This window comes from Ranitomeya variabilis, chromosome 1, assembly GCF_051348905.1.
Source record: "Ranitomeya variabilis isolate aRanVar5 chromosome 1, aRanVar5.hap1, whole genome shotgun sequence".
Taxonomy (NCBI): domain Eukaryota; kingdom Metazoa; phylum Chordata; class Amphibia; order Anura; family Dendrobatidae; genus Ranitomeya; species Ranitomeya variabilis.
This window is the reverse complement of record NC_135232.1, coordinates 926,432,539-926,447,403: the sequence shown is the minus strand read 5'-3', so window position 1 is coordinate 926,447,403 and position 14,865 is coordinate 926,432,539. Positions and strand designations below refer to the sequence as shown.

The following is a 14,865-nucleotide window of genomic DNA, read 5'->3' as shown; positions in this document are numbered from 1 at the left end:
TACATTATGCTGCAAAATTTGTTGGTAGTCTTCAGACTTCATAATGCCATGCACACGGTCAAGCAGTCCAGTGCCAGAGGCAGCAAAGCAACCCCAAAACATCAGGGAACCTCCGCCATGTTTGACTGTAGGGACCGTGTTCTTTTCTTTGAATGCCTCTTTTTTTCTCCTGTAAACTATGTTGCTGCCTTTGCCCAAAAAGCTCTACTTTTGTCTCATCTGACCAGAGAACATTCTTCCAAAACGTTTTAGGCTTTTTCAGGTAAGTTTTGGCAAAACTCCAGCCTGGCTTTTTTATGTCTCGGGGTAAGAAGTGGGGTCTTCCTGGGTCTCCTACCATACAGTCCCTTTTCATTCAGACGCCGACGGATAGTATGGGTTGACACTGTTGTACCCTCAGACTGCAGGGCAGCTTGAACTTGTTTGGATGTTAGTCGAGGTTCTTTATCCAACATCCGCACAATCTTGCGTTGAAATCTCTTGTCAATTTTTCTTGTCCGCCCACATCTAGGGAGGTTAGCCACAGTGCCATGGGCTTTAAACTTCTTGATTACACTGCGCACGGTAGACACAGGAACATTCAGGTCTTTGGAGATGGACTTGTAGCCTTGAGATTGCTCATGCTTCCTCACAATTTGGTTTCTCAAGTCCTCAGACAGTTCTTTAGTCTTCTTTTTTTTCTCCTAGCTCAATGTGGTACACACAAGGACACAGGGAAGAGGTTGAGTCAACTTTAATCCATGTCAACTGGCTGCAAGTGTGATTTAGTTATTGCCAACACCTGTTAGGTGCCACAGGTAAGTTACAGGTGCTGTTAATTACACTAATTAGAGAAGCATCACATGATTTTTCGAACAGTGCCAATACTTTTGTCCACCCCCTTTTTTATGTTTGGTGTGGAATTATATCCAATTTAGCTTTAGGACAATACCTTCTGTGTTTTTTCATTTAACCCCTTCAAGTCGCGGCCCTTTTTCGTTTTTCACTTCCCTCCTTCCCAGAGCCATAACTTTTTTATTTTTCCGTCAATATGGTCATGTGAGGGCTTATTTTTTGCGGGACGAGTTGTACTTTTGAACGACCCCATTGGTTTTACCATGTCTTTTACTAGAAAACAGTAAACAAATTCCAAGTGCGGTGAAATTGCAAAAAAATTGCAATCCCACACTTGTTTTTTGTTTGGCTTTTTTGCTAAGTTCACTAAATGCTAAAAGTAACCTACCAATGTGATTCTCTAGGTCATTACGAGTTCATAGACACCTAACATGTCTAGGTTATTTTTTATCCAAGTGGTGAAAAAAAATTAAAAACTTTGCTTAAAAAAAAAAAAAAAAAAAAGTGCCATTTTCCGATACCCGAAGCGTCTCCATTTTTCATTATCTGGGGTCGGTTGAGGGCTTATTTTTTGCGTGCCGAGCTGATGTTTTTAATGATACCATTTTGGTGCAGATATGTTCTTTTGATCGCCCGTTATTGCATTTTAATGCAATGTCGCGGCGACCAAAAAAAGGTAATTCTGGCGTTTTGGATTTTTTTCTCGCTACGCTGTTTAGCGATCAGGTTAATGCTTTTTTTTTTATTGATAGATCGGGCGATTCTGAACTCGGCGATACCAAATACGTGTAGGTTTGATTTTTTTTGTATTGCTTTATTTAGGATGGGGCGAAAGGGGGGTGATTTAAACTTTTATATTTTTTATATTTTTTTTCATATTTTTAAAAACATTTTTTTTACTTGTGCCATGCTTCAATAGCCTCCATGGGAGGCTAGAAGGTGGCACAACCAGATTGGCTCTGCTACATAGCAGCGATCATCAGATCGCTGCTATGTAGCTGAAATGCAGGTGTGCTGTGAGCGCCGACCACAGGGGGGCGCTCACAGCAGGCCGGCATCAGTAACCATAGAGGTCTCAAGGACCTCTATGATTAATGTCCTGACACATCGCCGACCCCCGATCATGTGACAGGGGTCGTTGATGAGGTCATTTCCGGCCGCCCGGCTGGAAGGGCCGGTTAAATGCCGCTGTCAGCGTTTGACAGCGGCATTTAACAGGTTAATAGCGGCAGGTGAATAGCGATTTCACCCGCCGCTATTGCGCGCACATGTCAGCTGTACAAAACAGCTGACATGTCACGACTTTGATGTGGGCTCACCGCCGGAGCCCACATCAAAGGGGGAGACACGACATGCGCCGTACTATTACTGCGCATGTCGTGAAAGGGTTAAGACAAATTAAATGAAGATAATAATAACAAAGAATTTGTGTTTGCAATCATTTTCAGGAAGAAACTGAGTATTATCTGACAGAATTGCAGGGGTGTCAATACTTTTGGCCATGACTGTATTATAATGAACAGTTGCATCCAAATGATATTGGTCTGTGATGAAAAAAAAAAGGTTCCAGAAATAAAATCAGACATAATTGACTTGTAATGAGTAATAAAATCAGTACGATACGAAACAGAATTTCATAATCAAGAATTCAAGAGGACAAGACTCGATCATGTAGCAAAATGTACAGCATTTATTCACATACGGACAAAAAGGCACAATTCTACGTAGTATCAGAGCTGAAAAAATAAAGCTGTAATTTACTAGCTTATAAATATTTAAATAAAAGTAGAAAGGGATAAAAGCAGTGAAAGCAGGTTCAGCAGATTACATAATGAAAACAAATGGCCATATTCCTCGTGTTAATAGTACACATTCTGCAAAATGACAAATCAGTGAAACAATCAGGGAAAAGATCAATACATTACAGACCTCACACCATATTGTCTCGTTAATCGGGACTTTACCCACAAAACCATAGAGCCTGTAATAACCAGGGGTGGCTTTCTTAAAGAGGTTGTCTTTTGTGGAGATGTCATTGTATGCCCCCTATAATTCAGGAGTTCCTATTTTAGCAAGAGAACTAGCATTGATCTAAAGAATCAGATCCCATAATCTTCCTTCTCTGCATTCAAATAACCAAATCTGTAACATCAGTATGGATGACGGGGTAAAGTGAAAGGTACCCTGCCCATTAAAGAAGGGGGATCCTGTCATCACATAAGCTAGTAGCCACCTGAAAGGGAATCTGCATTTCTAGATTCATTTACCAGACTTTGGCAAGTCCTGTTACAGACCCAGTCTGGTAAGAGACTCCAAATGCAGACTCTTTAATCTATAGAAAAAAAAAAGTCTCCCATAAGATTAACAGCTGCAAATGTGCAAACCATCCTTCATATTTCTGACCTACTGACCAGTTGCCACCAATACGACGGCTGATGTTGGACCTGGCAAATATTCAAAAGGAGATTATAGTTGATTATTGCTGTCATGTAATACTGTAGTAACAAATCTGTGATAGCCCACTGCTCTGCTGGCATTGGGTGGTACTAAAAGTGACAGCAGCGGAAAGAAAGAATATTGGGACACATCTTTACTTTAGTTTTAAGAATGTGGGGCTTGAATTGGCTGATGTGTTTTACACCAGAAATGCTACTCCATGCGAGAGGTGCACGTCACCGATTAGATGCCTCAACCTCATTGCCTGGCTGTGCTTCTTAATGAATTCTGCACATCACTCCAGCAAGTCTCTTCATTGAAGACTGGTGTGTGCAATGCTAGTCTTAATGAATCGGCAGCATAGTGCGACCAACAAGATCATTCTTAAGGATAGGTCTATCCCATCACTGTTCTTTAAGTAACGTTGTGGTCTATCCCAGGTCTATACAAGTATAGCTAGTGGACTTTCTGATAATAGTTCTAAATTCTGCTGTCACCAAAGGGCCAATGGGTTTTCACAGAGTGCCGTGGTGGTTAGTCACCAATACTAGGGTAAGATACCATTAATTTATGATAATTATGGAGAGTTTATACGAAATGAAAATCTTCAAGTAAGAAAGATTTGTACTTGTAAACTCAGATTGTCAGATTTTCTCTTATTTAAAAAGAAAAAATCCCCAAAAACTCAAGTTGACACATTAAAGGGAACCTGTAATCATGAAAATGCAGTGTGATATAATAAATCTTTATTTTTTATATAGCGCTAACATATTCCGCAGCACTTTACAGTTTGCACACATTATCATCACTGTCCCCAATGGGGCTCACAATCTAGATTCCCTATCAGTATGTCTTTGGAATGTGGGAGGAAACCGGAGTGCCCGGAGGAAACCCACGCAAATACGGGGAGAACAACCACTGAGCCACCGTGCTGCTCTAATCTGCAGGCACCATGTTATAGAGCAGAGAGAGATGAGTAGATTGATCAGTTTATGAGAAAACATTCAGTATAACCTGTGTTTTATTCATTTAAACATCCGTTTGTGGGATTTTTGATCCAGTGGGCGGTCCCATCAGTGACTGATAGCCATCTCTGAAGAGTGCGTACAGATAGCTGTCAGTCACTGATAGGACCGCCCACTGAACCAAAGATATGAGGTTTAAATGATCAAAATAGGATTATACTGAATGTTTTCTGACAAAACTATGTATCAATCTACTCCGCTCCCCCTTCTCTATAGCAGGATGCCAGCAAATTGGTCTGCATTTTCCTGATGACAGGTTCTCTAACGTTTGTGTAGTCTTATGGTCCCGCAAGAACCATCCTTGATGACAACAAGCAACCTTGACTGTCCACGCCATGAGGACAGCAGAGCTGCCTGTGGACAAGTAAAATTTTATACATAAAAATTACTTTTACAGATTACCAACCCTTCTTAAAATAAATGATGACCTTGTAGGACTGAAAACGCATGAAGCCGATTTTTAAGAAAAGTCATTGTCACAAGAGGTCTGGCATGTAACAGGAGCTCACACTTTCAAGATCTAGATAAGCACAATGTAATGTCCACTGCTACGCCCAATTATCCTACCAGTTACTACAACCTGCACATCCCATCCTCTGAGACTCTGAGAATTACCGGCACAACTACGAGCTGGACAAATTTCTAACAGACTTCACCCATTAGTTTGGCCATGACCTGGGCAAAATACTGGGATACTGCCACTACAAATGTGTAGGGGTTTTATAATGACTTATCACTTTAAGACTATTTTCTAATATTAAAGTGTGCCTCTAGATTGGAAATACACTTGCTATCATGTTAGGGAAGTGCATTAAATGCAGTTTCCTAATACACCTCCTCGACACACTCGCAGTGGTCAATAGTTTATCAGGCTGGAGGGAGCAGTAGGGAATTTGCTTACCCCATGCGTGTCCTGCCACTTTGATGACTGCTTTTAATAAATGTATACAATGCAGTTTCTCATTAAATTACCAAGTTGATGTATAATCTGCAGGTACACTTTAATTTCTAGCTCTACTATAAATAATTCACAAAGGCTGATAATATAGGAACTATATCCTGGTATTAAAAATATGCTGCAAAAATGTATTCTTCCTTTATTTTATTCAAAAAAGTAGTAACAGCATAACAAAAAAAGAAAAAAAAAATGTCCCTTGTCTGTTCTGCAATAAGTTTTCCCTTAAACTATAAATTTTGATTCTCTTCTTCATGTAATAAGGCCTGACCCATTGCCAACAGTGTCACAGTCATCCATGACAATATCGCTTGCTTTACACTATATATTATTGGGGGTCTAGGCATCTATGGTAAAACGGTCACACATCTGATCTATCCTATTGGGCGAGCAGGCTGCATAGAGGTCATCTGCAGCCTCTTGTATTATACACAGTTTATAGGATTATCAGCCAGCTCAGGACCAAGTCACTTCTTAAGGCCCCGTCTCACTTAGCGACGCTAAAGCGACAACGATACGACCTGTCAGGGATCGTTGCTGCGTCGCTATGTGGTCGCTGGTGAGATGTCAAACAGTGAGATCTTCCCAACGATCGCTGCTGCGATCTCACCAGCGACCTGTACAACGATGTCACATGGGAGCTATTATGACGATTCAGAGGGACGTCCTGTGTGACGAGGTCGTTGGTAAGGTGTCAAATACAGCGATGTGTGTGCTACCCAGCGGGACCTCAACGATCAAAAAAAGGTCCAGGCCATTCCGACACGACCAGCGATCTCACAGCAGGGGCCTGGTCGCTGCTACGTGTCACACATAGCGAGATCGCTACTGAGGTCGCTGTTGTGTCACAAAACTTGTGACTCAGCAGCGATCTCGCTAGCGATCTCGCTTAGTGAGACGGGGGCTTATGTGGGAGAATAGCAGACAGATAAGGCATAAGTTCTAAACAACACTCACAATAGTGCAAAATTAACTATGAACGTGATCTGAACATATTCTGAAATGGCTTTGGAGAGAACAACTAGAATTTTCATTTTGTTTGTGACATTGCAAAGTATTAACAAATAGATCTTTATGTATTACAGTGCTTCACCCCCACCAATGCCAAATAGGAAACACAAACAACTGTGCTAAAGGATTACTCCTAACATTGAAAGTTAATGCTCCGTTATCTCGTAGACAATGAATGGAGTGGTGGAGTGCACGTACACACAATGCTCATTTGCAATGGGGCAAAGCCCAGGTCTACATGGGTGGACCCCCACCAACCCAGTGGAGAGGCAATACCTTTTGATGTTGAAAATTATTAACAATAGCAACCAGCAGCTCAGTCTTTTTCCTGCATTAACAACTTGACCTTCAAATAAGTGTCCATCATGAGCAGAAAGCATCATAAAGCTGAATAGAAGAAAATAAACCAAAGTAGTGATATCAGGACCAAGTAGAATTAGATCTAAATGGGGTTTTCCAGTTTCAGAAAACACCTCTACCCAGGCAGTTTTTTTTTTTTTTTTTTTTTAAGTGTTCTTTACTTACCCTCCCCAGACCCAGCTCTTAGGGTATGTTCTCACGGTCAGTAAACGCTGCGTACATTTGCAGCATCCAGATGTTACAGCATAGTGGATGGGATTTCAAGAAATCCCATCTCCACTATGTGTCCAGACGCCCACGGATCACCTGCGGAGACAGACATGCTGTGCGTCTTTCCAGACCACAGCATGTCAATTTATCCTGTGGAGATGCTCAGTCTCCGCAAGATAAATGTTGCTCGTACAATGTATTGCACGCGGTGATTCCGCGCGGTTCAGTGACCACAGAGGAATCACCTGCGTTCAAAAGCTGGACATGTGCTGCATTCAAAGCGCTGCCGATTCCTGACCGTATGCACAAACCGTTAATCTTTGCCACTGATCCCAGTGTTGCAGCCAATATGATCAGCACTGCAGGCAATAACAGACATAGGGAGCAGCAGTGGAGACTAAGCGCTGGACCCAGAGGGGGTGAATAAAGGATACAAGTTGTGCCGGATGACGGGCATTTTTTGAAAGCTTGAAAAGCCCTTAGATAAACTACTCACATGGCTTAAGATTAGTGATGAGCAAACGTGCTGGGATAAGGTATTGCCTGTTGGTTGGGCAAGCCCTGCACGTGTTGCGGCTGTCAAACTGCCGCGAGTCATGCCGCTGCGGGGACTCAAACATATTTTTCGAGCACGCCAAAGTCACTAGGTTAGCACATGAGCATGATAGGATAACTTCTTAATCGAGCACGATCACTCATCACTACTAAAGATTGCCATACACATTAGAAAAGTATTGGTTAAGCCCCATTTTTACAAGACCAGCCAACCATCTGTGTATGGAGATGTCCCAACTCTCAGGGCAAAGAAGGATCAGGATGCTGGATTTTAAATGCTAGTTCCTTTCTAGGGTATAGGCCACTATCCGAGCCAAGTGTGCATGTGCATCACAGCCAACAGTTATCTGGCTACTTTACTCTGAAAGGTCCTTAGTGTTAAGGAGAAGAACAACGACACTCATTGCATCCCAACACTGAATACAAGCAAGGTGAAGTTGAGACTAATGCACACACTAATGTGCTGCCTACAGAAAAACACAGTGGCAAAGACCGAGGCAGGTTTACAAGATTAAAATAACCTGTACCGGATTAGAAAAAAGATCTGCATCAGAAGCAGCACGCGTCTTGTCCATTGGCTGTGCCTGGTATTGCACAATTCAAGAGAATGGGACAGACCTATCATTCCAGAGACAACCCAGGGATAAGAGTGGTGTAAATCTAGAGGAAAACAAAAAGTGGGTTTTTTCCACAATCCTGAAAACCCCCTGGACATTTTTGTGGTGTTCTTTTCTGGAATGAAACAAGAGAAAACGCATAACAAAATGGCTTAATGGTAGTATACACATCAATGTATAATTGGGGTTTCCATAAGGAACATCTTGGAAGATCTTCTAAAGCCATAAAAATAGTCAGCATAATCATGAAATGGTCAGACATGTGCAGGCAAGGTCAGTTCAAGGTGAAATGTCTAAACACACACATTGTGTTTTGTGTGTTCATAGATCATGTCATAAGTACCCTAGAAAGGGCCTGGGAAAGCAAACCGTAGGTAGGGATAAAAGACACCGCCACTCACTACTTATCATTGCTGAATAGTGCAGGAAGTATGCAACAGTGTTCTCTATTTAAGAAAATCTGATTAGATTTGGCTCTTCATCGTCTTTACATACATGCCACCTCTGTGAGAGCATGTTGTGTATAAATCCTTCATCCCTGGAAATGGAAGGAAGTCTACTATTGTCTCCATTCAATACCCCACAACTCAACAGAACAAGTTATGCATTAGTAAATACCCAAAAATGGGAGCGGAATGCATATTCAGAAGTCCCCCTCGGTAATGACCCATATATACAAGGTCATCACTCAGCAATAGTTTTGCCTACCAATCTAGTGTAGATGAAAAGTTAGGTCTTTTGCTTGCATTTCCGATGCTAGACATATAACACAAAGATTATCTTGCAAATCAAAGATGGTATCTAAATACCCTAATAGCCTTGAGGTCTCCTATGTAAGGAGTATGAGACCCAGACATGCACTGTGGCAAAGAAGTATGGACAGCTCATCAGTATGTGTGCACAATGCAGTTTTATTTTGAGGAAGAAGGTGATCCCTTTTTTTCCCAGTTCCTCAAACTTCCAAAATAAATTTTAAGTGGACATTGCATCACGCACACCCCAGAGAGCCTATACATGTTATTATATTATTGATTCCACTCCACCAAGTACCCAACACAATTGGCCATTGTGCTAACAAAACAGCTTAACAGGCAAATGAAAAGATACTTAAGACCATGCCTGGAGACCAAAATAAGTGCAAGGAAATGTAACGGGCCAGAAGTGCAAGTTGGTGTACCCAAAACCCAAACTGTGTATTACTCCAAAATGTCTACAATGTGCTTCCACATAGACAAATGAAAGCACTTCCAGTGCGGCCTACCCTCAAGTTTGTAAACCTGCCTGATAAACATACTCTATGCCTAACATAAGCAGATGGAGAAAAAGAAGGGAAGATATCGGGGTAGGAGGAAAGTCCTGGATTTTCAAGTGCAAGTAAACACACTGGAGCAAGTATAGGAAGAGCAGACTATTGACCAATCCAGTCTCAAGTCTTTCTAGAGAACCAGTCTGTCTTGTGGTTACAGCTTGGAGCACATGACAAGGTTGTCCAGTTACGAGGCTAGGATGCTTCTCCTAATAATGTCTGTCTTGTATCCTCTGCTGGATGACAGCCTTTGTAGTGGACACTTCTCTGTGGATTCTGTTTCAGAGTCACTCATCTCCGCATCGGGTGTGTAGCCATCATTGTCACTGACGAGCTTTAGTTTATCTTTTGTCCTATTATTTGGAGAAACAAGTCCCATGTATTGGCAGTTTGTGTTTGATTGACAGGTTTCCTCTTTTTGTGGCTGCCTCTCTCCTTTCTTTGGAATTCGGAACCCCCCCCAGTTTTTCACAGGGCTTGTAGGCACTTTTACTGAAGTCTGGTTACAATGTATTTTGATGATGGAGCCACTGTACTTAGGTAAGCTGTTTCCAGCTGAGGACTTTTTTGTGGCTATGGTGGTCGTCTTATTACTACACTGACTTAGGGTTTTCTTGTTCTCCACAGTCTTATCCACTGGCTCTCCTGTCCTCAAGGTCTTCTGGTGCAGCTTATGGGGCTTTTCCTTTAGCTCTGCTTTTATAATATCGCACTGAGGGCGGCTGTCTCGCCTTTTCCTGTGCTCTGGCATGCTGGCCCCATTTTTGTGACGGACTGGTGAAACCTTTGCAATGGCCTTCTCCATAGGTAATGCAGCAGACACGGCAGGCACTCCATCCCTCTTTTTATCACTGTAGGTAGATCGAGAGTACTGCGATTTCATGCTGCTCAACGACCTTTCACGGTCTCTATTCTTTTTGTGGGACACTTTCATGGAGCGGCCCAAAGAAGAACCAAGCTGTTTCCTGAAGTAAGCAGAATGCCACTTCAAATCTTCAATTTTTGGAGCATCTGGGCCAGATGGCTGCGTATTAAAGAGAAAGTCGCTTTCTGAAAAGGCATCTGAAAAAAATAAATAAAAAAATGTCACAGTGAGTAGTAAAATACAATGACACCATCATACAGTGCGTAGGGCCACCAGCTGCCCTTCAACCTCAGCCTAGAGGAAAATAAGATTTGGAAGTGATCATGAGGACATTTACTGCACTTCCCGTCAGTAACAACATTTCCCTTCTTTAAGAGGACCGGTTAGCTACATGGACTTGTTTTAGTAAAAATAGCAATGCAGAAGAACTGTGCATTAGTCTTTCCCCTCTTTTACTTCTCTTGGAAAATGATAGCTGCGGACACCTCCTATTGACAAGGAACAATATGGTAACACAAAGTTGTGAATATACTCGAACATTTCCAGAAGTTCAAGAAGTCCAGAGGTGTCAGAGCATGATTTTTTTTGGTGAATACCAATATTTACTTTAAAAAGGGAATCAATTCTCAGATTAAATGGCAGAAACCTGCCAGCAGTAAGATATAGGGGCTGAGAGCCGGATTCCAGTAAGGTGTCACTTACTAGGCATTATATAACAGTTTCAATAAAATCGGTGTTTTATCAGCGGAATATTACAAAAGGACAAGCTGCCTTGTGCCTCCTAGTCCTCTAATCTGAGTAACGCCGTCCCACCAGATTAGGAGCTTTCTGTCAATATACCCAGAAAGCTGCCAATCGGGTGTGGGCGGGGTTACACAGGGCTCAGCATTCAGAGAGCTGGCAGATTTGCAGCACAGAAAACAAGTGATTGCATCAAAAGGAAACCATGCTGCTCTCATCTACGCTGATCTCAGGCTATATAGAAAAAACCTGATGACAGATTCCCTTTAACGTACATGTCAAGGGGCCTGACAAGTGACTGTAGACTTGTGAATCTTCACATGGCAGGCACTGCGAGAATTCTCCGGTGTCAAGAGCAGTGGGTGTGTGACTGCAAGTATGTGATTTGCACACATGCTGTTTCATGCTGATTAGATAGGCAGGACACAGCCTCATTTAATACAAGTGTACTCATACAGTCTATCTAGTCGGAATGTGGCCGGAAGTATGCAGACTGCATAGAGCGACTGCAGACTTGTAGCTTAAGACTGCACACCTCCAATTATTGCTATTAACAGTTTATTTTACAAGAGGTTACAACATTAATAATCCTTCCTCGACCAAATTTAGGTATTGCCACACAAGTGATAAATGGCTCATACAGTAGCCTTTACATGACGGTGTCCATCAGATGATCGGTAGCGATTCATCAATCATTCAGCATGACATGAGGCAGTTATTCTGAAGTCACGCTCCTCAGGGACAGCGCGTTATGAAATCAGAGCGATACAAGCAGAAGGTAGATGTTGTAGTTATACCATGTATCTTACCAGCGCTGCTTCTTTCCTGATCCAACAGCTTTGTGTACAGATTAAAGATTTGCTCCTGAACTTTACAAACAGAGCGCTTCATCTTCTCCCTCCTAGTCACCATGTATGTGAGGTTGCGTACCTAAAATAGAGAAGAAAGGAAACCTCAGCTTGTGGATGCAGCATTTGTTTAGCACACAGGATGCATCTTGACTTGACGCCAGAATCTTCCCTTGGCTCGAGCGGGATTACTACACCGCAGCAGATGTACAGACGACAATGTAAAGCCACAGGATTCATGTAACAGGATCCAAGGGATAAGCAGTGTGGGGAGACAATCCAGACACTATTCCAGCACTAATGTAATGCACTCTTACCAGAAACTTCAGGAAAAAGGGAAAGGACCTGAAACAGCTACTGGTCAACTGCCAGTAACCCAATATCTTGTGACTAGTCATCTGTAATCTGTTATTTTATGTGGAAAATGTATTCATTTTTTCCTGTTCGTTGCGGTAACTAATATTTTGTCTTGAAAACTAAAACTTTTCTGTTTCACAGCACATCCAGCAATAATAGTTACATAGACGTGGACCCTACAAACACAGAATGTTGGTTGGAAAAATAAAAAAAAATAAAAATAGGAATTTGTGAGCTGCCACCATCCAAAGGAGTTCTGTCTTCCCTACTGCCAACTATATTAAAGAAGCGCAGCGAGAAATATGCCCACAGAAATTGACACTCAGACAAGGGTTCTGATATATCCACCATTACAGCCCTTTATATTTGCCCTAATGCATCTATACTGAATAATAAAGACATTTTACAAACACTCTTGATTTTAAAAAGGTTATAATTCTTTTTTTCTCCAACTTCTATGCAGACCTATGTGTCTCCATGGTAACAGACTACAAAAGAGCATAATGTAGTCAAGATCTCTCAATCACATTATTTTCCATCTGTGGACTTCTTTTATTAGCAAACTGGATTTATATTACTAAAAGGTAAGGGAGATCTGGAAATAGTATGGCTGTAAGATCACCACAGTTGGTTTGTGTGTAGTCTGGCTTTAACATCATATCTTTTTTTATTCAACATTTAGGCTATGTGCACACGTTCAGGATTTCTTGCAGAAATTTCCTGAGAAAAACAGGACATTTTCTGCCAGAAATCCGCATGCGTTTTTCTCGTGTTTTTACCGTGTTTTTGGTGCGTTTTTTTTTGTGGAATTTTCCGGAGGTTCCCAATGCAATAATATAGTGGGAAATCTGAAAAAAATCCGCAAAATTAACGAACATGCTGCGTTTTTTTACCGCGATGCGTTTTTTTCGCGGAAAAAAACGCATCATGTGCACAGAAATTGCGGAATGCATTCTAAATGATGGGATGCATAATGTATGCGTTTTTTTCGCGAAAAATCTGCAACGTGTGCGCACAGCCTCAGTATTTTCCAATTTTCATAAACACACACACTAAGCACCCCCACCTCACCGAAGCCTAGGAAAAAAGTGTTTACTCTGTTACTAGAGACATCCGTTAGATATACCGTATATATATGCAACCCCAAATGACTAGGAGATTTTTTTGTTCTTAAATTATTATTTTTTCCTCCATTACTTAAAAGAGCCATAAGCCATATGGGGGTTTGCTTTATGTAGGACAAGTTGTATTTTTTTTAAATTACATTTTATAATAAAATGCACTGAAGAATGAGAAAAAAAAAATCAAATTGGGATTCTTAGGGGCACTACAATTACAGCAATACCAAACCTAGGAATGATATTTATTTATTTTTTAGTTCTGAACTTTTACACACACATATTAAACTGCTAAAAAAAAATAAAGGGAATACTTAAGCAACAGAATATAACTCCAAGTAAATTAAACTTCTGTGAAATCAAACTGTCCACTTAGGAAGCAACACTGTTTGACAATTTCACATGCTGTTGTGCAAATGGAATAGACAACAGATGGAAATTATTGGCAATTATCAAGACACACTCAATAAAGGAGTGGTTCTGCAGGTGAGGACCACAGACCACATCTCGGTACCAATGCTTTCTGGTGGTTTTGGTCACTTTCGAATGTTGGTTGTGCTACACTTGTGGTAGAATGAGACGGACTCTAAAACCCACACAAGTGGCTCAGGTAGTGCAGCTTATCCAGGATGGCACATCAATGCAAGCTGTGGCAAGATTTGCTGTGTGTCAGCGTAGTGTCCAGAGGCTGGAGGCGCTACCAGGAGACAGGCCAGTACACCAGGAGATGTGGAGGGGGCCATAGGAGGGCAACAATCCAGCAACAGGACCGCTACCTCCGCCTTTGTGCAAGGAGGAACAGGAGGAGCACTGCGAGAGCCCTGCAAAATGACCTCCATCAGGCCACAAATGTGCATGTGTCTGCACAAACAGTTAGAAACCGACTCCATGAGGATGGTCTGAGTGCCCGACATCCACAGATGGGGGTTGTGCTCACAGCCCAACACCGTGCAGGACGCTTGGCATTTACCACAGAACACCAGGATTGGCAAATTTGCCACTGGTGCCCTGTGCTCTTCACAGATGAAAGCAGGTTCACACTGAGCACATGTGACAGAGTCTGGAGACGCCGTGGAGAGCGATCTGCTGCCTGCAACAACCTTCAGCATGACTGGTTTGGCAGTGGGTCAGTAATGGTGTGGGGTGGCATTTCTTTGGAGGGCCGCACAGCCCTAACTGTGCTCGCCAGAAGTAGCCTGTAGCCATTAGGTACCGAGATGAGATCCTCAGACCCCTTGTGAGACCATATGCTGGTGCGGTTGGCCCTGGGTTCCTCCTAATGCAGAACAATGCCAGACCTCATGTGGCTGGAGTGTGTCAGCAGATCCTGCAAGATGAAGGCATTGCAGCTATGGACTGGCCTGCCCGTTCCCCAGACCTGAATCCAAATGAACACATCTGGGACATCATGTCTCACACCATCCACCAACGTCACGTTGCAACACAGACTGTCGAGGAGTTGGCGGATGCTTTAGTCCAGGTCTGGGAGGAGATCCCTCAGGAGACCATCCGTCGCCTGATCAGGAGCATGGCCAGGAATTGTAAGGAGGTCATACAGGCACGTGGAGGCCACACACACTATTGAGCATCATTTCCTTGTCATGAGGCATTTCCACTGAAGTTGGAT

The 14,865-nt window shown here is 42.3% G+C and overlaps 1 protein-coding gene across 4 annotated transcripts in view; it reads right to left on the bottom strand.

The window, feature by feature from the left end:
• Window positions 1–2,501: 2,501 nt before the first annotated feature.
• The window catches only part of JADE1 (jade family PHD finger 1), a 145,022-nt gene continuing 132,658 nt past the window's right edge, over window positions 2,502–14,865 (bottom strand). For all 4 annotated transcript variants that reach the window (XM_077279133.1, XM_077279135.1, XM_077279134.1 and 1 more), the window contains exons 10-11: window positions 11,725–11,845; window positions 2,502–10,371 (exon numbers count right to left, since the gene is read on the bottom strand). In XM_077279133.1, the coding sequence (XP_077135248.1) occupies window positions 9,497–10,371; window positions 11,725–11,845 (996 nt within the window). In that variant the 3' untranslated portion in view covers window positions 2,502–9,496. The remainder of the gene's footprint in view (window positions 10,372–11,724; window positions 11,846–14,865) is intronic.